Source organism: Elephas maximus, chromosome 15 (genome assembly GCF_024166365.1).
Source record: "Elephas maximus indicus isolate mEleMax1 chromosome 15, mEleMax1 primary haplotype, whole genome shotgun sequence".
Classification (NCBI taxonomy): domain Eukaryota; kingdom Metazoa; phylum Chordata; class Mammalia; order Proboscidea; family Elephantidae; genus Elephas; species Elephas maximus.
Window position 1 is genome coordinate 75,023,093 of NC_064833.1, and position 26,576 is coordinate 75,049,668.

The window sequence follows — 26,576 nt, forward strand, 5'->3', positions numbered from 1 at the left end:
TATGGTTGCCCAACCTGGTCCCTGAATTGTACTGGTAAAAAATGAAGAGATGGCAAATATTTTGTTACACATATACTTACCATTATGTGCATATATATATATATATGTGTATATACATATATATAAAGAGGCCCTGACTGCTTCCCCAACCACAGCAGTAGTATTCTGATTTTATTAATATTTTTGGCTTTCACATAAGATTTCTCTTAAGGGGTTTAAGCAAAAAGCAGCAGTGCCCAAATAAAATGTGAAAAATTACTAGTCTAATGCAACCTATTCATTTTACCTGTGAAGAAATGAGGCCAAAAAAAGGTAACAGACTGCAGAAATGAGAACAGAATCGGGATCTCCGCTGCTCATTCGGCCCTCTTCCTACTACGTGAACACATGTATATATTCACAGAGGTCCTCTCACTTCAGTGATGTGACTGGTTAACTAATTGAGCCACTCCAAGGCATACGAATAACCTTTCAAGTATTTTCTCTGCACCTGTTTTCTTAATTATGTCTAGGATCGATTTTGGAGGAAAACAAGGTCAAGGAACTCAAGGTTTCGTTGCCGCGGAGTGGATGCCAACCGGAACTGGAAAGTGAAGTGGTGCGGTAAGTTTGGGCTCATTGGAATTTGGACCAATCTGCAAGATGATGAGCCCATTAGACTCTAATGAGAGACTTATGTTTTCCTGTATGTGAAAATATAATATAGAAAGACACAGATAGGTATATTAAAGCCATAACTTGTCAAAGAAAATGAAAGGATTTTAAAAAATGCATAAAAATCAAGGATCTAAACCTGTCAGCCCATCCAAACCAAAAAACCAAACCCATTGCCTTGGAGTCAATTCTGATTCATAGCGACCCTACCTGAAAACTGAAAATTTAAACACAGATGTAAAAGCAGAAAACTGAGGAATATTTGTCGTTCACAGAACTAAAACAGGAACTGTAGTTTGTGGTCTAAATCTCATGAAGTGTTTTCATCTTTTTACTAAGGGTAGCACTGCTCCTGCTTTCATCTGTCAGTGGTGATCCAAGCTGTCCAGTCCTTGTCTATAATCTACCAACCTGTCAGTCATTCACTTATTGGCCACTCACAAGGCAAATTTATTCCATGTTTCACTGATACCTTTCAAGCAAGGGGAGGATGTCATTTTAAGGAGGGAAAGCCTTTTACAGAATAAAGAAGCAGGCAAGTAGCAGAAAGAAAAAAAAAAAGAGAACATTAGCCATGACTATTAAACTTGCAGCAGGAGGGAGGGAAGGGAAAAATATTGTCAAAATCTGGTAGTAAAGTGCTGCCCTTTTGCAAATACACCCAAGTGTAATGGAAAGGTGTCTGGTAGTCCCTTAGAAATGAGGCCATCACGAAATCACTCATTCTACAATGCTTTGGGTTCTGCGCTAGAATTCTTTCCACTCTTCCATCCCCACCAGTGTCAGAATAACTGGTCATGGACTTAAGACTCCTACACGTGTCTCCAAGCAACCACCTTCAATCAATTTGGTGGTGTTATTAGTTGCCCCTGAGTGGGCTCCGACTCACGACAACCCTATATACAACAGAATGAAACATTGCCTGGCCTTGCGCCACCTTCACCATCGTTGTTAAGCTCAAATCCATCGTTGCAGCCACTGTGTATTTTGAGTGCTTTCCAACCTAGTGAGCTTATCTTCCAGCACTGTATCAGATAATATTCTGTTGTGATCCATAGAACTTTCATTAGCTAAGTTTCTGAAATAGATCATCAAGCCTTTTTTCCTAGTCTGCAAGCTACGCTGAAACCTGTCCACCATAGGTCACCCTGCTATTATTCGAAATAATGGTGGCACAGCTTCCAGCATCATGCAAGCCACCACAGTATGACAAACTGACGGCCAAGTGGTGGCCCAATCAATTAGAATTGTCAAATAAGATGAACCGCCTTTGACACAGCATAAAGAATATGGCTCTAAAGTATAACAAATTGTGGTTGATTCTACCTGTATTAACTCAATGGTCTTGGACATTTTTTTTTAATTTATGAAATTATAATAATAAGGATTAAGGGATTTACATATGTGAAATGCCTAGTTCAGTCGTAACTCCAAACAGGGTTATAAATATCAGTGACCGTTCTTCTCCTCCACCCTCCAGAACAGTCAATTTGCCTCTGAGGCTCAGTTCAATTTGCAAAACAGCCTCTTTCCCATCATGGGAGTGTTGCCATGATGAGTAATAACATAAAAGTGTTTGCATTTGTGGGGGAGAAAACAAAACTATAAAGTGGTATTACTGATAGCTATCTGGATATAGAAATTTTCTTCAACCTGGACTGAGACAATAAACATGCTCATATCAATGCTCCAAATCCACTAATTTTTTTATTATTATTATTCCCTTTTTCCCTTCTCTCGGATGGAACCATCTTGCACACTCATAACTGTGTTCTGTCTCACTGGTTAGCAGGTCCCTGCATCCACATGCTTGCCGTACTCATGCCTGTAGTCATCTGAGTATACTGAGTGACTAAGCTCAGTAACACTATCAGCAGCCCACTTGGCCAGGGTAAAGTTAGACTCTTGTTTGTGACTAGCCCCGATCCGGTTACAGGAAAGTGTCTTACTTCCCTTTGTTCTTCTTCCTTTACCGAGCTTATTTGTTTCCTTCATATATACACTTTCTGTGATTTCTTAGTTTCAACTGCCGTCCCAACTAGAATTCCTTTGATTCTTCCCATTTTTTGAATCATTTTGATTTTTCCTGCAAGTTAGCTCTCAAGATGTACGATGGATTACAACAAACGTCAATTGCAAAATGATCTTGATAGACAGTTGTAAGTGACGTGGAGATGCAGGCAGTCAGGCTGGAACCCATCTGTCACCCCATGGTCACCAAAGTAGATTCAGCAGCTTTAATGTTGCTTGTCTGCCTGCCTCCTTCACAGCTTCAGACCTATCCCCCCCTGTTCTGCCCCTCTCCCCAGAGCTATGTGCTTGGTCAAGGGGACAGAAAACCACACAGAAAGGGCCACTCTTAGGTCAAGGATAGGGAAGTAAGTGTGAAATCCCCTATGTGAACCACCAAACAATAATTCATAGTATAAATGACATAAAAAGGTCACTGGGCCCCTCTGACAGGGACCACAATAGGGAGTCCCAGATAGAGTGGGAGAAAAATATAGAACAAAATTCAAATTCACAAAAAAAAAAAAGAAGAAGACCAGACTTACCGGTCTGACAGAGACTGGAGGAACCCCCAAGACTGTGGCCACCAGACACACCCTGCTAACTCAGAACCGAAGCCATGCCCGTAGCCCACTTTTCCAGACAAAGATTAGACAGGCCTTTAAAACAAACAATAACATATATGAGGAACAAGCTCCTTAGTTCAATCAAATATACGAGACCAAATGGGCAATATCTGCCCAAAAGTAAGACGAGAAGGCAGGAAGGGACAGGAAAACTGGACAAATGGACGCAGGGAAGCTGGGGTGGAAAGGGAGAGAGTGCTATCACATTGCGGGAATTTCAACCAATGTTACAAAACAATTTGTATATAAATTTTTGAGTGAGAAACTAATTTCTGCTGTATTTTCACCTAAAGCACAATAAAATTTAAAAAAGGCCTCTGAGTGGTGCAAATGGTTTGCACTTAGCTGCTAACCTAAAGGTTGATGGTTTGAACCCATCCAGCAGTACCACAAAAGATAGGCCTGGAGATCTGCTTCTGTAAGGATTACAGCCGAGAAAACCCTACGGAGCAGTTCTACTCCGTAATTCATGGGGTTACCATGAGTCAGAATCGACTCCATGGCAACTAACAATGACAACATGTTATATAATATTAAGTGGAAAAGCATATAAATGGATTTCATAGTATAAATGATATAAAAATAGCAAGTACCACTAGAAACACTATAAAGTCAACACTGAACAATAACAACTGTTTCTTTCTCTTAAGTTGGTGAGTCCCAAACTTAAAGAGTAGAACATGATGCTGCTTTTTACCATGAAAATTTGTGGACCCCATGTGATAGTGGTTATGCTTTAATGCATTCAGAGTAGACGGTAGAGAATACATGTGGAAACATGTACTCCTTCCCAAGCCTTCACAGCTCTGAGGGTCTTCAGGCACAGAATGAATGTCACTGCTCTGAATGTCCAGAGAAGGAACTCAACCAGTCAGAGTAGTGCTGAGAATCAGGAATAAATACGTAAATTGTATTCATTCGTTCACCAAAGTTAATTAAGTACACACTCCCTGCTAGGCGCTGGCTTTTTCCCTCCCTACATGAGCTCATTTTAGAGTACTGCTGTGAGCAATTTGCTTTTTCCCAAATTGGAATAAATCCAAGAGGTAGGCAAAGGGTTAGATGATATCCACACTTAAGCTTTTAACTACTGAATAATTCAAGTATTGTCTAAATATAAATTACCATTTAGGACAACACACAGAATGGGAAAATGTTTGTGTTAATTCATATATCGGATAAATAAAAAAAAAACTTGTACCCAGAATATACAGTTTTACAACTCGACAATACAAAAACAACTCAATTGAAAAAGGTGCAAAGGATTTGAAGAAACATTTCTCCAAAAAGATATACAAATGTCCAATAATCACATGAAAAGATGTTCAACATAGTCATTAGAGAACTGCAACTCAGAACCACAATGAGATACCACTTCATACACACTAAAAAAGAAAAAAAAAACAGATAGATAATGACAAATGTTGATGAGAATATGGAGATATTAGAACCCTCGTACTTTGCTGGTAAGAATGTAAAATGGTACAACCACCTTAGAAAACAATCTGACAGTTCTTCAAAATGCTAGCAATAGTGTTTCCATATGACCCAACAATTCCACACCTAAGTATATACCGAAGAGAAAGGAAACCATTTGTCCACACAAAATTTCGTACATAAATGTTCAGAGCAGCATTATACATAATAGCCAAAAAGTGGAAATAATCCCAATGTCCATCAACTAATGAATGCAAAAACAAAATGTGGTATATACATACAATGGACTATTTTTCAGCAATTAAAAGGAATGAAGTACTGATACCTGCTACAACATAGATGAACCTTGAAAATACTATGTTAATTGAAAAAAACCAGACACAAAGGGCCACATATTGTATGCTGCCATTTATATGAAACAGAATAGGCAAATCTATAGAAACAGAAAGTAGGTTAGAGTTACCAAAGGCTGGGAGGAGGAAAGAATGGAGGACTGAACTGACCTGAACTGAAAATATTGCTGTCAAGTTGAATTCCTGCTCATAGCGACCCTTTAAGACAGAGTAGAACTTCCCCATATTTTCTTTTTCCCCATAGGGGGCTGTAAATCTTTGCAGAAGCAGACTGCCACTTCTTTCTCCTGAGGAGCAGCTAGTGGGTTCAAACCACTAACCTTCTAGTTAGCAGCCGAGCACTTAACCACTGCACCACCAGGGCTCCATGGAGAATGGAGAGCGACTGCTAATGTGTCTGGGTTTCATTCCAGAGGAATGAAAATATTCTAAAATTAAATACTGATGATGGCAGCAGAACTCTGTTAATATTATAAAACCATTCGAACTTTATACTTTAAAATGGTGAATTTATGGTACATGCATTATATCTCAAAAATCTGTTACCAAAAAACACTTAGGCACAAGTTCAGCACTTATTAAAATATAATACCTTTCAGAACACTCAATTTCCAAATATTTTAAATTAAACATAAAATGGAAAAAACTGTTTTTTTGTAATGCAATCACAAATGCCCCTCTCCTGCCATCACTCCCTACCCTAGTCAGAAAAACAAGACCTGGTGGGCAAATATTTTGACAGACAGACCAAAAAAAAACCACACCCATTGCCTTCGAGTTGATTCTGACTCATAGCAGCCCTGTAGGACAGCATAGACTGTCCCATAAGGTTTCTAAAGCTGTAAATCTTTATGGAAACAGACTGCCACATCTTTCTCCCTAGGAACGGCTGGTAGGTTCAAACCGCTGACCTTTTGGTTAGCAGCTGAGCGCTTTAACCACTGTACCACCAGTGCCTGTGAAATAACAATAGAAGGTTAGTGGCCTGTTTTCTAAGAGAATGGGTTCCACTACTGTTTTGTTCTGTGAACTATACAAGCTTAGAGCTTACAAACTTAGAATTTCTTTGAAAATATAAGGAACTTAACATTAAATCTGAGGCCAAGAGAGGAAGAAGAGAGAGGCAACAATTAAATTTTGCTGTGAAGCATATAAATTTTCTTCAGTGTTTCACCACCACTACCACTGGAATTTTGAGTAAAATCTACTTACTAAGGTTTTGTGGAATTGGAACTGCTCTTTGGGAATGTGAGGAAGTGCTGGCTGAGTCCAGCCCCAGGGTAAACTCAGAGAGAGAACTAATCTCCATCAGATGTTCAAAAGGGTGGAACTCGAAATAAGAATGCACTGCCCCATAAGACGTTGAGCTTCCACCATTGGAGTTTTACAGACAAGAGCTAGATAAAGTCTGGCTGAGAATGACATGTAGATGGGATTAAACATCACCTAGTTGGTTTCAGAGGAGCCGTGGTAGTGCAGTGGTTAAGCACTCAGCTGCTAACCAGAAGGTCCGCGGTTTGAACTCCACCAGCCACTCTGGGAGAAAGATGTGACAATCTACTTCCATAAAGATTACAGCCTTGGAAACCCTATAGGCACTTCTGCTCTGTCTTATAGGGTTGCTATGAGTCAGAATGGACTCAATGGCAATGGGTTTGGGTTGTTTTTTGTTTGTTTGTTCATTTTTTATTCTATAAGGACTGAGTAGGGATGTACTCCTGTCAACAAGAATTTGCTTTTACTCCTTAAGATCCCCAGATGCGGGTAGAGATAGTGAGAAAAAGTGACACTATGTGAAGAATGTAACCAATGTTACTGAACTGCACCTGTAGAAATTATTGAATAGGGGTATGTTTGACTGTGTATTTTTTCACCAAGATTAAAATAAAATACAAAATAAAGATCCCTAGGTGCTGTTTCTGATCTTGGGCCACCTCATACCAGGCAGGTAGTTTGAATTTACAAACCCATGTGCTGTCAGGCACTTGGCTATGAATTCTCCAAGGAGATTCCTTCCCTCCCAGTCAGAGCACAGGCTGAGGCAGCCAAGTTTCCTTGTTATCTTCCCTTGCAAGCAGACTTTTTATTTTAGCCCACATTTTCATTGGAGGTATCACAGTTTGGTAATCCTAGATGTATACCTGGGTCCTGTTCTGCCTTTCCATCTACTGAGAACCCAAGTCCCAGGTCCTTCACCACATGCAGCCACTGAAAGAAGCTCGGGGTCAGAGAAATCAGCAAATACCGTAAGAACGGCTACACTTCTGCTTCAGCTTCAGCCATTCTCATTCCAGCTCCCTCCCTCTTCATGTTTGTTCCCTGAGGACCATTTTTGAGAGCTCTGTTGAGTATTTAAAATTGATTTATTGGAAGAAAAAAGAGGCTCAATGCTAGAGGCTCTAATACGTTGCATTAACAGGAGACGAACCATAACTAACAACATACAACCACCAGAAGATAAGCTAGATAACGGGGATCTTCTAAAACTTAAACATATGCTCATCAAAAGACTTCACCAAAAGTATAAAAAGAGAACCTACAGACTAGGATCAAAAATTTGGCTATTACAAATCCAACAAAGGCCTAACCTCTAAAATCTACAGAAAAATCCAACACCTCTACAACAAAAAGACAAATAATCCAATTAAAAAATGGGCAAGGGGATTCCACTTTGGAGAGTGGTGTCTGCGGTCTTAAACACTAGCAAGTGGCCATCTAAGATGCACCAATTTTTCTCAGCCCACCTGGAGCAAAGGAGAATGAAGAACACCAAAGATACAAGGTAATTATGAGCCCGAGATACAGAAAGGGCTGCATATGCCAGAGACTACATTAGCCTGAGACCAGAAGAACTAGATGGTGCCCAGCTACAACCAATGACTGCCCTGACAGGGAACACAACAGAGAACCCCTGAGGGAGCAGGAGAGCAGTGGGATGTAAACCCCAAATTTGCATAAAAAGACCAGACTTAATTGTCTGAGACTAGAAGGACCGCAGAGGTCAGTCCCCAGACCTTCTGTTAGCCCAAGACAGGAACCATTCCCAAGGCCAGCTCTTCAGACAGGGATTGGACTGGACTATGGGATAGAAAATGATACTGGTGGGAGTGAGCTTCTAGAATCAAGTAGACACATAAGACTGTGTGGGCAGCTCCTGTCAGGAGGAGAGATGAGAGGGCAGAGGGGGTCTGAAGCTGGCTGAATGGACATGAAAAGAAAGAGTAGAGGGAAGGAGTATGCTGTCCCATTAGGAGGAGAGCAACTAGGAGTGCATAGAAAGGTGTATATATATTTTTGTATGAGAGACTGACTTGATTTGTAAACTTTCACTTAAAGCACAATAAAAAAATTTTTTTAAATGGGCAAAGGAAATGAACAGACACTTGACCAAAGAAGACATTCAAGCGCCTAACAGACACATGAAGAAATGCTCGCAATCACTAGCCATTAGAGAAATGAAAATCAAAACCACAAAGAGATACCGTCTTACCCAGGCATGACTGGCACAAATCAAAAAAAAAGAAAATAACAAATGTTGGGGTAGCTACGGGAAGATAAGAACTCTTATGCATTGCTGATGGGAATGCAAAATGATACAACCCTTTTGGAAAACGATATGGCACTTCCTTAGAAAGCTAGAAATAGAAATACCATATGATCCAGCAATCCCACTCCTAGGAATATATCCTAGAGAAACAAGAGCTGTCACAGGAATAGACATATGCACACCCATGTTCATTGCAGCATTACTCGCAATAGCAAAAAGATGGAAACAACCTAGGTGCCCACGAACAGATGATTGGATAAACAAACTATGATACACACACACAATGGAGTACTACGCACTGATAAAGATCAATGATGAATCTGCAAAGCATCTCACGACATGGATGAATCTGGAGGGCGTTATGTGGAGTGAAATAAGTCAGTCACAAAGGGACAAATATTGTATGACCCCACTACCATAGAAATTCATCGAAAGATTTACACACAAAAGGAAACAATCTTTGATGGTTATGAAGGAGGGGAGGGGTGGGGATGGAAAAACATTAAATAGACAATAGATAAGTAGTAACTTTGGTGAAGGGTAAGACAGTACACAATACTGGGGAAGCCAGCACAACTTGTACAGGGCAAGGTCATGGAAGCTCCATAGACACATTCAAACTCCCTGAGGGACCAAATTGCTGGGCTGAGGGCTGTAGGGACCATGATGTCCAGGAACATCTATCTCAATTGGCATAACATAGTTTGTAAAGAAAATGTTCTACATTCTACTTTGGTGAGTAGCATCTGGGGTCTTAAAAGCCTGTGAGTGACCATCTAAGATACTCTACTGGTCTCACCCCTTCAGGAGCAAGGGAGAATGAAGAAAACTAACAACACAAGGGAAAGATTAGTCCAAAGGACTAATGGACCACAACTACCACAGCCTCCACCAGACTGAGTCCAGTACAACTAAATGGTGCCTGGTTACCACCACTGACTGCTATGTCAGGGATCACAATAGAAGGTCCCAGACAGAGCTGGAGAAAAAGGTAGAACAAAATTCTAACTCACAAAAAAAGACCAGATTTACTGGACTGATAGAAACTGGAGAAACTCCAAGAGTATGGTCCCCGGACACCCTTTTAGCTCAATAATGAAGTCACTCCTGAAGTTCACCCTTCATTCAAAGATTAGACAGGCCCATAAAACAAACCAAGACTAATGGGGCACACAAGCCTAGGGGCAAGGACTAGAAGGCAGGAGGGGCCATGAAAGCTGATAATAGGGAACCTAAAGGTCAAGAAAGGAGAGTGTTGACATGTCGTGGAGTTGTTAACCAATGTCATAAAACAATGCATGTACTAACTGTTTAATGAGAAGCTAGTTTGTTCTGTAAATCTTCATCTAAAGTAAAATAAAAAAAATTAAAATTGGTTTATTTTATCCATCATCTAGAGACGTTTGTAGCAGGACATTTATCACAGTATCTGCCACATTCTGTCATGTTGTCTGAAAACCCAGCAATGTTTGTAGATACTGACACAATAGAATTTGCGTCGGCCTGACTTCTTGATGATAGTTTTAGGACCGTCTGTCATCACCATGGAAACCCTGGTGGCACAGTAGTTAAGGGCTACGGCTGCTAACCAAAAGGTTGGCAGCACAAATATGCCAGGCGCTCCTTGGAAACTCTATGGAGCAGTTCTACTCTGTCTTATAGGGTCACTATGAGTCAGAATCAACTTGATGGCAATGGGTTTGGTTTTGGTTTTGATCATCACTATTGGCTCCTGGTTGATGCAACAGCAAATGCACATGGCTGCTAACCAAAAGGTTGGAGGTTCAAGCTCACCCAGAGGCACCTCAGAAGAAGGTCCTGGTGATGTACTTCAGGAAAATCAGTCATTGAAAACCCCACGGAGCAGAGCTCTACTCTGACACACTTGGGGTCGCCATGAGTCGGAGTCAATTCAACAACAGCTGGTTTGTTTTCTAATCACCATGATTGTATTTAAAACAATCCTACCTGCACTTGATCATACAGAACCTACCCATGCCAGGCAACTTTCCTATTTGGGGCTTCATAGCAGCGCACCCTCTCCTCACTTATTGACATGGTTAGGTTCCAAAGACCAGGTCATTATGAAAAATTGTTATTCAAAAATGGAGGATGACCACATCAGATCATAAAATGGAGAATGACGGCATCATTATGTAACTGCCAAATCACGTCATTACGTAACTGCCAAACCACTGAGAATCAAGGCCCAGACGAGTTAACACATAACCTTAACCATCACAGCCAGCACTTCTCTCACCTCACACCTTGGCATTCGTTACTGCCAGATGTATGTCATTAATGTGCAAAATAGTCAGATAGTAGTTTTTTTTACTATTGTTGTAAATGCAAAATGTCAGATACCGAGATGGTCAATAAGTGAGGAAAAGATGTAATAATATCACACAAGCAATATCACCATTTTAAAATAAAAGTTTTTAAATGAAGCGGTGTTGCTTTAAAGTATTTCTTACTCTTATTCCAAACAATAGTCCTTTTGATATTTGGGGAGAGCTGACAGTGAACATTGAAACTTTGAAAAAACTGGTTGTATTGATTTTTCTGGTTTCGTTATTTTAGATGTTTTCTTTTTCAGTTTCTGCTGTAATGAAGTCTGTGGTGAATGTCGGAGAATTTCACCCTCTCTACTCCAGCCTCTTTCTAGTGGCCTTTCCTGTACTGCTAAGTCCAAAGAGATCAAGACTGTAGCTGGGGATCTGGAGGTTTAGGTTCTGCCATTGTAATGCACTCACAGTGAGATTTAGAATGTAGAAGTAAGGTGTGGTGGTGATGGTGGCAGTTGGTTGGAATTGAGTCAACTCTAACTCATGGCCACCCCAGGTACAACAGAACAAAACATTGCCCAGTCCTACACCATCTTCTCCATCGCTGATATGTTCAAGTCTGTTGTTGCAGCCACTGTGTATTCTGAGTGCCTTCCAATTTAGGGAGCTCATTTTCCAGCGTTGTATCAGAAAATACTGTGTTGTAATCCATAAGGTTTTCATTGGCTAATTTTCAGAAGGATATCTCTAGGCCATTCTTCCTAATCTGTCTTAGTCTAGAAGCTCCACAAAAACCTGCCCACCATGGATGACCCTCCTAGTATTTGAAATACCGGTGGCATACCTTTCAGAATCATAACAACACATAAGTCACCACAGTATGACAAACTAATGTATGAGTGGTGGGCAAGTAAGATTGAGATCATTTATTCTGTGGCTTCTATTGTTTTTGCTTTTATTCTCCAGAACTACTGCGGAGATGTGTGGTTTTTCAAGGAAGCTTCTTGATCTTGACTCTTCCCCAACTGTGCTGCCTCCTCATCTTGTAAGAGGCAGTAGCTCCCTTGGGATTTGCATCATGGCTCTTGAAGTCATCCAGAAAGGCTCAGACTAGAGTTTCTTTCCTCAACTTTCCCAACTGCTCTGAGAGATGTTTAATACTTTATTTAAAAAAAAAACAAAAAAAAACCCTGCTTAAACTAGTTATGGTAGATTCTGTGCCCTTTCATGAAACCCTCACCCACACAAAGTCTTTCATAAGCATTTCATTTCTCAGTTTATATCTATTACCTCAGCCAAGAATTCTCCTTTATAAGCTTTTTTCTAGTATCCAGTTTTTCTTTTTCCTCGTATTCATTATTAGTAACTACCCTACCTTTTCATATTCCATTGCCATCTACCATGCTAATTTATTTGTCCTTTTAAAAGTGTGCTTATCTGAAGTACTAGTAAGCTATTATCTCCACTTCCTTATCATTACTTAGCTGGAGAATAAATTGTCAATTCCTATAAGCATTCCTTCAACTCATCAGCCTTAAAGTGGTTTTTGTCATCTTCATTCTTTCCAGGGTAGATCACAAAGCTAAGTGAAAATTATTCCATTTCTAAGATTTAAAGAAAGTGTAAAAGCTTTCATTTTTTCATTTTTTCTCTTACTATTCATACATTTATTTTTCCAGTTAATACACACCCTAAGAAGAGCTATTTTATTGTCTCTTTTGTGAAGTCCACCTGTCTTAAGCTCTATTTTTCCTAATCCAGATTCTGATTACATGCAAAAACAAATTTTTCCATCTCCTCGCTTATTTCATGTTCCTATGTATGTATGTTGTTAGCTATATTGGAGTCAGCCCTGACTCATGGTGACCCCATGTGTTACAGAATAGAACTGCTCCACAGGGTTTTCTTGGCTGTAATCTTATGTAAGCAGATCGCCAGGGCTTTTCTTCTGCAGAGCCACCAGGTGGGTTGAAACTGCCAACCTTTGGGTTAGCAGCCAATCGCAAACCACTTGCACCACCCAGGCTCTTTAAAAGTGAAATTTTTGCAACCACAGATTAAATAATGCTTCATACTAATTGTGTGCATGCAGAATGGTAAATCATTGTTTTATTTCTCTGTTCATTCTTCTGGGTGAATTTGTAAGACTTTGGATCTGAAAGACAATATTTTGCTTATTTATAACATCTATGCCAACATCATCCACAAGTATTTTTTTGTTGACGTTTTTGATGATAATATTACAAACCAATTTTAAAACCCTTTTACAAATGAGCTCATTTTTGAACGTCACTGAAGTAAATAGCCTATAAGGATGACATCTGTGAAGGCAGGCATGGTGGCAGTGACACAATCAGCCCCTCGGCTCCTAGGACCCTGAGCTCCTGATTTTTCATTTGCTACCGATTTTTACGTCCAGTGAGTTTATTTCTCCAAGGTGGGAAAGCTCACCACTGGTCCACAGTTCAGCAGGTAACCCCCATGATGTTCAATTTTTAAAGAAGGCCTCTAGTCCTGCCTTTGGCATCTGAGTGAGGTTTTTAAAAAGTTCTACCTACTAATTCTTCTACCACTATGCTGATTGCTTTGCAGCATTATTGCAGTTCTAATTTCATCAAAGTAAAACTAGGTCTCTATGATTATTTTTCTCCAGCTGTATCATTTGCATTTAGTAAGTCACGTTATTTTTTATTTTCATAAATTTCCTGTATATCTAACTGCTTTGAATTTTTGGTGCCTGTATTGTTGTTAACATCTCATAAGCATTGTAGCATTATGTTCCTTTTTCTGGGTCACTAATGTTATTAAATACTGTCCTTGTTTTTAGATTTCCAATTTTGTTTCACTCTATATGCTTTTTTTTTCTGTATGCTTATTTTTATCCAAAATCCTTTTGAAGTAGTTTTGTTTTTATTAAAACAATTTACTTTGAGTGTTTTTCTTAGGTCCAGGTATAAGAAGGCAATGATATTCTTTTCATCTACACTTTTTTATAATTGTTTGAAAAGCCTTAATATGCTGAATAATGACAAGAAGCACACAGGCAGTTGTGCTGCCTTTAAACAGTGCCTTCTAGAACAGCATTGCCCAAAACGCACAACTGCAGAACCCTACTGGTCCAAGAGGACTTCTTAGGCACCAAAAAATAACCACACTTGTGATAGCAGTATTTTTAAGATGTAAGAACAAAAAGATGTTTTATGATGCAAGAAAAAACATCAAATACATTTTAGGTAGTGGTTACCTGAGAGATTATAAGATGCATGGCTGAATTCATTTCTTCATTACCCAACTACTATTTATTGAGCTTATTATTGGGAAAACAGCAGTGAACAGAATAAAGTCAGGTTGTGATATATGCTATGAAGAAAAAAATAACATCAGGAAAGGGGTAGAGTCCCAGGGGCATGGATGGGTAGCTATTTTAGATGATGAAGGCAAGAATCGCTGATAAGCGAATGAGGTCTGGAGAGAGCAATTCAGAGAGAGGGAACACTATGCAAAGGCCCTGAATGGATGCATCTCTGGTGTGTTTAAGGAGCATCAAGGAGTCCTGCATGGCTGGAGCTGAGGGAGGGAGGGAAGGAGAAGAGGGCTTCCTGCTTAATGAAGACAAGAGACAGAATTCAGAGAAGTAGCTAGAGGTGAGAAGATGTAGCATCTGGGTTATGGAAGAACTTTGGATTTTGCTCTGAAGGGTATCCGAAACCACTGAGGGTTTAGAATTAAGGAGAGACATGATCTAGTTTACTTTTTAGGAGAATTATTCTGGTTACTGTTTACCAAATAGATTGTGGAGGGCAGATATATAGGATTTGAATTACACTTTTCCTACTGCTTTCAAAATATAGTAAAAAGCCTTACCTAAGAATATTATTACCCATATCCTTAGACAACCATGCCATAAGCCACAATAAATTCTGAATGTAATTACATCTTTATTAAGGAACTATTTTTTTAAGTAACAAACAAAAAAAAAAAAGATAAGCATCCATCTGAGAAAACATATTCGCAGCAAATATACCAAAAAAAAAAAAAAGAAGAAGAAGAAACCAATTCTGACTCATAGCAACACTATGGGACAAAGTAGAACTGCCCCATAAGGTTTTCTAAGGAGCGGCTGGTGGATTCAAACTGCCAGCTTTTGGCTAGAGGCCGAGCTCTTAACCACTGACCTACGAGGGCTCCTGCAGCAAATATACCCAACCCAGTGCTGTCGAGTAAATATAAAAAAATATAGTAGATACATTTTTGCTATTTTTTTATATAAACACTCAGAATCAAACATTACAGATTTTAAAGATTAGACCTTTTCAGATATGTCAGAGCCAAAAAATTTTCCCAGTCTGTAGATTCTCTTTTTACTCTATTTTGTAGGTTGTATCATCTGCATATCACAGGTTGTTAATGAGTCTTCCTGCAATTCTGATATCCCGTTCTTCTTTTGATGAGCACAAGTGTTTAAATTTAATAATCCAATTTAAAAAATGGGCGAGGGCTGATCTCTAAAGTCTATATGATTCTGTTAAAACTCAACCACAAAAAGACAAACGACCCAATTAAAAATTGGGCAAAGGATATGAACATGCACTTCACTAAAGAAGATATTCAGGCGACTAACAGATACATGAGAAAATGCTCTCGATCATTAGCCATTAGAAAAATGCAAATTAAAACTACGATGAGATTCCATCTCACTCCAACAAGGCTGGCATTAATCCAAAAAACACAAAATAATAAATGTTGGAAAGGCTATGGAGATTGGAGCTCTCATACACTGCTGGTGGGAACATAAAATGGTACAACCACTTTGGAAATCTATATGGCGTTTCCTTAAAAAGTTAGAAATAGAACTACCATACAACCCAGAAATCCCACACCTCAGAATATATCCTAGAGAAATAAGAACCTTTACACGAACAGATATATGCACACCCATGTTTATTGCAGCTCTGTTTACAATAGCAAAAAGCTGGAAGCAACCGGTGTCCATCAACGGATAAATGGATAAATAAATTATGGTATATTCACACAATGGAATACTACACATCGATAAAGAACAGTGACGAATCTGTGAAACATTTCATAACATGGAGGAACCTGGAAGGCATTATGCTGAGTGAAATTAGTCAGATGCAAAAGGACAAATATTGTATAAGACCACTACTATAAGATCTTCAGAAACAGTTTAAACTGAGAACACATTCTTTTGTGGTTACGAGAGCGGGGGAGGGAGGGTGGGAGAGGGTTATTTACTGATTAGATAGTAGATAAGAACTACTTTAGCTGAAGGGAAGGACAACACTCAATACAGGGAAGGTTAGCTCAACTGGACTGGACCAAAAGCAAAGAAGCTTCCTGGATAAACTGAATGCTTCAAATGTCAGCAGAGCAAGGGCGGGGGTTTGGGGACTATGGCTTCAGGGAACATCTAAGTCAATTGGCAAAATAAATTCTATTAAGAAAACATTCTGCATCCCACTTTGAAGTGTGGCATCTGGGGTCTTAAATCCTAATAAGCGGCCATCTAAGATGCATCAATTGGTCTCAACCCACCTGGATCAAAGGAGAATGAAGAACACCAAGGTCACACGATAACTATGAGTCCAAGAGACAGAAAGGGCCACATGAACTAGAGACTTACATCACCCTGAGACCAGAAGAACTAGATGATGCCTGGCCACAACAGATGACTGCCCTGACAGGGAGCACAACAGAGAACCCCTGAGGGAGCAGAACAGTGGGATGCAGACCCCAAATTCCCATAAAAAGACCAGACTTAATGGTCTGACTGAGACTAAAAGAATCCCAGCGGTCACAGTCCCCAAACCTTCTGTTGGCCCAGGGCAGGAACCATTCCTGAAGACAACTCATCAGACATGGATTGGACTGGACAATGGGTTGGAGAGAGATGCTGATGAGGAGCGAGCTGCTTGTATCAGGTGGACACTTGGGACTGTGTTGGCATCTCCTGTCTAGAGGGGAGATGGGAGAGTAGAGAGGGCTAGAAACTGGCAAAACGGTCATGAAAGGAGAGACTGGAAGGAGGGAGCGGGCTGACTCATTAGGGGGAGAGTAAATGGGAGTATGTAGTGAGGTGTATATAAGTTTATATGTGAGAGACTGACTTGATTTGTAAACTTTCACTTAAAGCACAATAAAAATTATTTTTAAAAAACTGGGCAAAGGACATGAACAGACACTTCACCAAAGAAAGCAATTCAAGTGTCTAACAGACATATGAGGAAATGCTCCCAATCACTAGCTATTAAAGAAATGGAAATCAAAACTACAATGAGATACCATCTCATCTTGACAATACTGGCACAAATCAAAAAATAAATAAATAAATGAGAAAATAACAAATGTTGAAGAGGCTGCAGGGAGATTGGAACCCATATGCACTGCTGGTGGGAATGCAAAATGGTACAGCTGTTATGGAAAACAATAAGGTGCTTCCTTAAAAAGCTAGAAATGGGAATATCATACAATCCAGCAACCTCACTCCTGGGAATACATCCTAGAGAAATAAGAGCCATCACATGAATAGACATATGCACACCTATGTTCATTGCAACATTACTCACAACAGCAAAAATATGGAAACAACCCATCAACAGATGAACTGATAAACAAACTATGGTACATATGCACAATGGAATATTACACAACCATAAAGAACAATGATGAATCTGCAAAACATCTCACAACGTGGAAAAGAAGGATAGAAAGAAATGAATTAAAATGTTATAGATAGCTGTAAACATGGTAGAAGTTTCTGTGGGGTGCACTGAAGATACAAAAGGTAAAGGGACCAGTTCTACTTGATAAAGTCAGAAAAGTCTTCATAAAGGAGGTAATAAATGCCAGATTGAGTATTAAAAGTATATTTGTTGATCAGTAAATAAAGCGAAGAACTCAAAGTCAAAGGAGCATTCCAGGTAAGGGAAACAAGTAGAGCCCTTCGGGATAATATGTCAGCATGAAGACAGGATGGAATATTCTGAAACTGGCAGGTGGTCCTGTACAGCTGGAAGGAGGGATGAGAGAAAGGGGGCTGATGAGAGATGAGGAGGAAAGGTACCCAGTACAGTACATGATGGACATGCTGAGATCCTGTGCCATCCTGAGCTCTGCAGGCTTTATCCTAGAGGCCATACTTGCAAAATAGAGTTATGTATATGAGGTATGTCACAAAGAAAGTTGCAAAAACATCATGGCACACCTTCAGGGCACATCAGTTTCATTTAAAGGTTTGGGAAGGATAATTATATTAAAACAAATAAAAAAATAAATATATACCATATTTTTACTTAAATAAAGAGCGCCTTCTATGTTTGCCAGCCACTCCCATCCCAAGGTATTTTTGTCAGCGCTCTATGCTAAATTTTTTTTTTTACAGCAACATGCAAAAAAAATGGCACAACAGCACTTGTGAAAAAAAAACTCACAGGATGGAGAGACCAGTTGGCCAACAAACAGAAGATGGGTGTAATTTGTATAAAAATACAAAAGTTAACTGGACTGGATAATTCATTAATTTTTAAGACAAAACAAAGATCTCAAAGAAGTTCTGGACTTACGGTGGGAAAGAGATCTGTACAGACTTTGTCTGTTAGGGGTATTTTGGTGGAAAAGTTTCAGAAACACTGGATAATCATGGGCCTTTAAAGATTTTAGGCCGTCCCTGGGTAGCACAAAGGGTTAAGGGTTTGGCTGCTAACTGAAAGGTTGGCTGTTCAGGTCTACCCAGAAGCATCGCAGAAGAAAGGCCTAGCAATCTACTTCTGAAAAACCATTTAAAAAAAAAAAGCCATTAAAAACTTCATGTACCACAGTTCTACTCTGACACATATGGGGTTGAGTGTGTCAGAGTCAACTGCGGCAACTGGTTTGGGGTTTAATTTGGTTAAAGTTTCTAAAGCTGTGGGAAACATGGCTAATCTCTGAGTATCATTCGAGCCAAAGTGTAGAATATGGACTGGCAGTCAAAGGACTGGTTAACAAACTAGAGGAGTGCCATAATCCCAGAGGAAAATGATGAGGATGGAGAGAAGGGTGCACACGAGAAAATGCTGATACAACAACATTCATGCAGCCGCCCATTAGATGCAGAAGACACAGCTTGGATGGAAAAGGGAGAAGTCTAGGATAACTCCATTTCTGGCCAGAGTGACAGGTGGATAGAGGTGTCACCTACCAAGATATGACATCTAGTCTAATGTATTGAAGACATAGAGGAAAGTATGAGTCCTGTTTTGAGCAGTGGACTGGAGATACTTGTGGGAATCCAAGGGAAGATATGCAAAAGGTAATCAGCTATAGACCTAGAGTCTGAACACACAGACTTGGGGTCCTTAGCACGTAGGTGGTGGCTAAAGCCTTCAGGGCAGATCAGTTTGTTCAGGCACACATGAAGAATGAAAAGAGACTCAGAGCAGAACCTTAAAACTATCCATATCATTTGGTCTAGTCATCCAGCTTTAAAAACACATTGTAAGGAAGCAGAAAAAGATGCTGATCACAGGGTTGTTTATAATAATAAAAGATTGAAAACAACCCAAAGGTTGAACAACAGGGTTAAGTAAATGCATGTATACCCATCTGAAGAAAATCTAGGAAGCTGTAGAATAGGTCGTTCTGAGTTGGAATCGACTCGACGGCACTGGGTTTTGGTTTGGTGGAATAGATAAGTTTATTCAAAAATAATAAAAAGCTTATGATATAATATTGAATTTAGTGCTGGCCATATGATTATTTTTTCATATAATTATATGATTAAAATTCTATAAAACATATAATGATAATACAAATGTATATATGTTATGTGTGTGAGATATACACGTTTACCTACCAGCACATGTGTGTGTGCACACACACACACACACAAGACTGGGAAATACACCAAAATATTGAAGTTGGAGGGCTAACGTTATTCTTTGTTCTTTTCAATATCTTCTAAACTTAATTTTTAAAATCCACTTTAAGGAACAAATTGACCGTTAATAGTGTGTATTTTGCATTTATTTTTCCCATATGACTTGCAAGTGGTTAGCCAAATGACCAATCACACTATATGATTTTTAAAAAGGTTGCATATATTGAAATGAATCCCAGAGATTAATATCATTTAAATATAAGATCTCTTTACCACTATGAGACCTCAAGCTAGGCCACCCTTCTCTACCACTCTGAGAATTTAGCCAGACTCAGTGGAGCCACAGGAGTCATCCAACAAATATTTATTGAGAGCCTAATAGATGCTACTTTGGAATGTCTCTTCAGATAGTATTCAGATCAAGGAAACAATTTCTGATTTTCTTTTTCAATTGTATTTTCCTCTACCTCTCTATGGAGCCCTGGTGGTGCAAGGTTAAGAGCTCAGGGTGCTAACCAAAAGTCAGCAGCTCGAATCCACCAGCTGCTCCTTGGAAACCCTATGGGGCAATTCTACTCTGTCATATAGGGTCACTATGAGTTGGAATTGACTCAATGACAATGGGTTTTGATATCTCTGTGCAAATGGCACTTAGAAATTTAAACACCTTTTCTGAAAACCTAATTTGACCTATTGATACTCTTATAATTTTATTATATACCACAGTTCTATTTGCTACAAAAGAGAGAGAATGAAGTTTGAAGGATGTGGAAAAACAGGCAATACCGTACATTGCCGTTGAGGGTATAAATGGGTACAACCTCTATGAAAGGGTGCTTGGCAATCTCCATCAAAATAAAAAATACACATACCTTTTGACTGAGTAATTAGGGAATTCTACTTTTAGGAATTTATCCTATTGATAAATTCACATATGTAGACATTAACAAATGTATAAAGACATTGATTGTAGCATTCTTTGATACAGCAAGAGATTAGAAGCATCCCACATGTGCATCAATAAAAAACCAAATAACGTGTATGAGACTTGATAAATACACTATAATAAACTAGGGTCCAATTATACAGTGGAGTGCTATATAGCCGTTTAAAAGAATAAGACAGTTCTTTCACGTACTGATGTGGAAAAATCTCCAGGATTAAACACACACACACACAGTTGAACGAAGCAAGGAAAAATCAATATATATCAAGAATACTGCTATTTGTGTAAAACATTTTTTTCACAGATGGCTATATTAAAACCAGATTTTCCTTATAAATGCATAGACTATCTTTAGAGTAATGTAAGAAAACAGTAAAAGTGATTACTTCTGGGGGAAAAAAATGGGTAGCCAGAGGGTAGTGAAGGAGGGAGTATTGTGCACAGTATAACCATGTACATCCACTGGCTATTCCAAAAATAAATAAGTTAAAAACACTATAAAGAAGAGTCATCCTTTTCTGAAAAAGTTAAAAATAAAATTTTAGCCAAAGACAGACTCCAGAATGCACTACCACGAAAGCTCTCCTTCTTCTTTGAAATCACCTTCGGTTATCTAGCTTAATCGGTATTAATATAATGTGGAGGGGGAACAGAAAAAGAATCACCTCAAGGCCCATAAAGAAATAATATTCTACTCCTTCCACCACCATTCCTCATTGTCCCACTCCTCACCCCCACCCAATGGGGTGGGAGTGGGAAATGGCAAAGTAGAGTTCCCATTTATTACGTGTTATCAATCTAATAAACACCAAATCCACTGTTCTCTAGCCTTCTGGACTCCCCCATTGTCTCTCTTGCTATTTCCCTTGAGGTTTTGACCACAAAACAGATTGGGAGAAAAAGTTAAAAGTGTTACACTGATTTAAAACATTTCACAAAAATGTAGTTTTGCTATATAGTTTTAATTGACATATTTTATCAGAATGTTAATATGCTTTATTATACTGACATCTATTTAAACTGAGGCTCTGGAACGCCATTGCCACCTGTGTAATTCTGAGGGAGAAATGGCCTTCCAGCAAGTTCCACAGCAAAAAGAATAGCACTAATTCATCTCACTCACCATTCCTAGACTGGTAAGGTATATTGTCAACAATTAAAGACAAAAGTGATAATATGATTCTCTTCCCTTTTTATTCATTCATACTTGTGGGTGTATATATATATATACACCTACACATACTTATTTTTATTTGCACATATCTTAAGTGTATACCCAAATGTTAGAAAATAGCATCATTGGTGCAGACTCTCATACAATCTCTTACCTCTTATTATACCCATAAATTATAATAACTGACCTTAAAGCACAAATGGAATTTTGATGTGATAGAGTAAGAGGGATCTTGCTGTGGGGCAGAGTGATTCATGCAATAAACATTTATTGAGTCCCTGCTATGAGCCAAGCACAATGCCACGCAAATATGAATAATACACAGTCCTTTCTCACAGAAACTAGCCGTTCAATGACTGAGCCTGGCATGTAAACAACCAGCTGTAATTCGAGTGAAACTACTGATAGAGGCAAAAATGTTAGAGGAAGAAGACAGAGGAAGGGAAAATTCTGACTGGACTGAAAACTGAGAAAGCTGCACAGAAGTGGGTTTTGAGCTGAGCCTTCCAGGTATAGAAGGATTTTAATAGGTTTCAAGGGAAGAGATGGACAACAGTCCAGTCTGAAGGAAGAATATAAACAAAGGCAAAGAGGTATAGGAGGGAATGACAGAAGCAGGAACCAGTGACTGAGGGGTGGGGGTGTGGCTGATTGTGGGGTATAGGTGACAAACACGGTCCAAAACATTGTTCCCTTCAGTCGGGGCTTGGGTGCCATGCGGAGGAGTCGTCACTGATATTGTTGCCCATAAGAAGCCAATAAGAGTTGCGGGACCAAGAAAGTAACGTGATCTATTTGTGTTTTAGAAAAGCGCGCTGATAGCAACATAAAGGATGGGCTGAAGCATGCGGTAGCAGGAAGGCCAGTTAGGAGGCCATGGTGTTGGCCACGTGAGAGATGATGAATGCCAAAACTAGGACAGAGAGAGAAAGGAGATTATGGAAAGGTAAGAGCAATGGAACATAATGACTGACTAGTGGAGGAAGGGCTAGGAGACACTAGGAAAGTCAAGAGGACTCCAAGATATTTAGCCAAAAAAAGAAAAAAATGATTTTCCCTTATATTCAGTTAAAAGGGCTTTGGCCCCAAACCCAGAACACTTCAACAGAGAGAAGACAGAAAAAAAAAAATAGAATTGTCTGGGGGCATCCTGTAGTCTGAATCATATTAATAAATTCATCCATTTAATAAACATTTTTAAGAACATTGTGCCAGGCACAGGAGATATAAGGACGAGTAAGACATAATTTCTACCCTCAACAAGATCGACAGATTAGTATGGTAAATGCTGCATAGGGATAAATCAAAAGCGCTTATAAGGGTATAAAGATCCCTGGGTGGCACAAGAGGTTTGCACTTGACTACTAACCTAAAGCTCAGTGGTTCACACCCACCCAGTGGTGCCACGGAAAGCCTGGCAATCAGCTTCTGTAAAGATTATGGCCAAGAAAACCCTATGGAGCAGTTTTACTCCACCCAGAAACCCAGTGCCATCGAGTTGATTCCAACTCAGAGCGACCCTACAGGACAGAGTAGAACGCCATGGAGTTTCCAAGGAGCGCCTGGCGGATTCAAACTGCATACCCTTTGGTTGACAGCTGGGGCACTTAAACGCTACACCACCAGGGTTTCCTGTTTTACTCTATGAGTCAGAATTGACTCAATGGTAAAGGGTTTGAGTTTTTTGTTTTGTTGTTTGTTTTATAAGGGTGTATGGATGCAGTAGTAGTTCAGTGGTAGAACTCTCTTCTTCATGCAGGAGACCTGAATTTGATTCCCAGCCAATGCACCTCAAAGTGTAGCTACCACCTGTTTGTCTTTGGAGGTTAGCTTGTTGTGCTGATGTTGAACAGGTTTCAGTGAAGCTTCCAGACTAAGGCAGACTAGGAAGAAAGGCCTGGTGATTTACTTCCAACAAATCAACCAGTGAAAACCCTATGGATCCCAACAGTCCATTTATGTCATGTATATGTTCATCATGAGTCAGTGGCTGACTCGACAGCAGCTAACAACAGCAGCAACAACATAATGATGTGGTCCCGTCCTGTTGCTGCTGTAAAAAATTACCACAAACTCAGTGGCTTAAAATCACACAAATTTATTCTCTTACAGTTCTGGAGGCCAGAAGTCCAAAATGGGCTGAAATCAAATTGTTGGCAGGGCCACGCTCCCTCCAGAAGCTCTAGGGGAAAATCCATTTCCTTGCCTTTTCCAGCTCCTAGTGGCTGTCCGTATTCCTTGGCTTATGGCCCCTTCCTCCATCTTCAAAGCCTGCAAAGTACCATCTTCCCTTTTTGACTCTGACTTTGTCTTCAGTCAAATCTCCCTCTGCCTCCCTCTGATATGGGTACTTATAAGGATACATTTAGTGCCTACCAGGATAATCTTCTGAGCTCAAGATCCTTAATTTAATCACATATTCAAAGTGCCTTTTCCATATGGTAACATTCATAGGTTCTGTGGATTAAGGCCTGGCTATCCATTTGGGGCCATTATTTATTCTACCACAGGGGTCTAGAGGAGAGGCGCCTAACCCAGCCCCTTTATCCTGAAGGCTATGGTGAGCCACTGTAAAGTGCTAAGCAGGGGATTTACAAGGTAAGATTTCCCTTTTTGTAAAATTGATTTGGAACTTCGAGAATGCAGGGTGAAGAAGAGCCTGGAGTCAGGGGACCCCTGCGATGATTCAGAAGAGGTTTGGCTAAGGTAGTTGGTTTGGCTCTGTGGGAGAGAAAGTAAGACAATGGCACCAAAAACATTTTGTGACTAGGTGGATGCAATAGGTGAAAATAAAGCAGGGGTAAAGAATGGACTCCAGATTTCTGGTTTGGGCAACCAGGGGCCATACACCAAGATTTGGAATACAAGAGCAAAAGCAGATTTGGGAAGGGGCCACAGGGCCTTAAATAGAAAGGGGTGTTTTATCTAAGGAAAAGTATATTCTGAGAATTAAACAGTTTGCTTGTGAACTAAGTTTTAGAATGCAATCCATACTCCAAGGCTGCCTCTAAGAACTAAAACAGAACTCAATTCGATAATCCAACTCTTATTACAAAATCCTCAACTCCTCAGAACAGAACCTAAAGATGTTAAGAAAAAATTGTATGTAATTACACTGGAATTTTTTTCACCTGGGCTGGAACCATAACTATTAATGTCATGCTGTAAAGAGTCTGTCTTAGGCTGGGTTCTCTAGAGAAGGAAAGCTAGTGAAGTAGAGAGAGAGAGAGAGAGAGGCAGAGAGAGAGAGATTTATCTCAAAGAAATGGCTCACACGGTTGTAGAAGCTGGCAAGTTCCAAAGTCAGCTGGAGGCTTCTCCTGACTCATGTGGTTGCAGGGGCAGAGGAACCCAGAATCAGCAGGTCAGATGGAAGGCTGCTGGCTCACACAGCTGCGGAGCTGGCAAATTCCAAAGTCGGCAGGTGAGACAACAAGCTGCTGGCTCAAGTCCAAAGGACCAGAGGTCAGATGACAAGCAAGCTGGAAACAGGATCCAGAGCAAGCAAGCAAGCCTTGCCAGAATGTCCACACATATCCTGGGTGCAGGCCACACCCCCAGAGAAACCCCCCCTACAGCTGACCAGCTGATCACATCAGATCACATCATGGAGGTGACTATACCATGTCACAAAATGGAGGATAATTACATCAGATCACATAATGAAGGATAATTACATAGTACTGAGAATCATGGCCTAGCCAACTTGGCACACAACATTGACCATCACAGATTCTTAGCAATTATTTCCTAATCCAACAGTTCTCAGCCTTTTTTCCCACTACTACACACCCAACTGATGATGAGAGTGCACTCCTGTGGCCAATTCCAAACACACCCACCCAAGTTTTACCTCTTTCTCTCCCATTTTAGAAAAGTGGGATGTTACAGTAAATTATGCATGATTTCTCAGGATAACCGAACCCTTTTTCTTTTTATAGCTAAATAATTTTATAAGGAATTGCAGATGAGACATCACCCACAAATGATTGCAACACACTGTCCCCATATCACGGAGAGAACCAGAGATCTGGTTCCCAAGTTCATCTAGGACAAACGCAGTCAGTAAAATCTTTAGTGGTACAGTTGTTACTAGAGCCTGGTCTCGTGATTTTCAGCCCAATTGCTGCTCCTAATACTACTCTTTTCTCCACTACTTCTCTCGAGAACAAGCTTCCACCTCATTTTACCATTCAGAAGAGCTAGAGTTCATAGTAGCCAACAACAACCTCTTTTTTTTCCCCTTTATTTTTTTAAGTAAAATTATATATATATATATATATATATTTTTTTTTTCCTTTTAGTTCCATCCATCTGGAGTTCCGTCCAGTCTCTGCTAGTATAGTTTCCCCTGGGGTCCTAATCCTTCTGCTCACTCTTTTCTTTGTGCTCTTGCACGCTTGTAGTCTGCACTGCACACATTATGACTGTATCAGATCCTGCATTGCCCTATCCTCTCATCTCCTCAAATGTGCATGTCTTGTTTCCCTTCTAGATTTATGAGATCCTTGTAGAGCCTCACATCCTGATACTCAGAAACTAGAGGTGGTGTATGGTATGGAAGTTAAATGGCTGAAGTATTCAGAAGAGAGATGCGTGCTGTTTTCTTTGGCAAGACTGAAATCTCCTCTCTGCTCAGCACTGCAGAGATCTGTTATATATTCTG

General features: G+C 39.8%; 1 protein-coding gene across 2 annotated transcripts in view; it reads left to right on the forward strand.

Annotated features, from left to right (window-relative positions):
* Nucleotides 1–26,576, forward strand: part of CPA6 (carboxypeptidase A6) — a 431,593-nt gene that overhangs the window by 379,559 nt on the left and 25,458 nt on the right. For both annotated transcript variants that reach the window (XM_049853527.1, XM_049853528.1), the window contains exon 9: nucleotides 513–603. In XM_049853527.1, coding sequence (XP_049709484.1) covers nucleotides 513–603 — 91 coding nt within the window. The remainder of the gene's footprint in view (nucleotides 1–512; nucleotides 604–26,576) is intronic.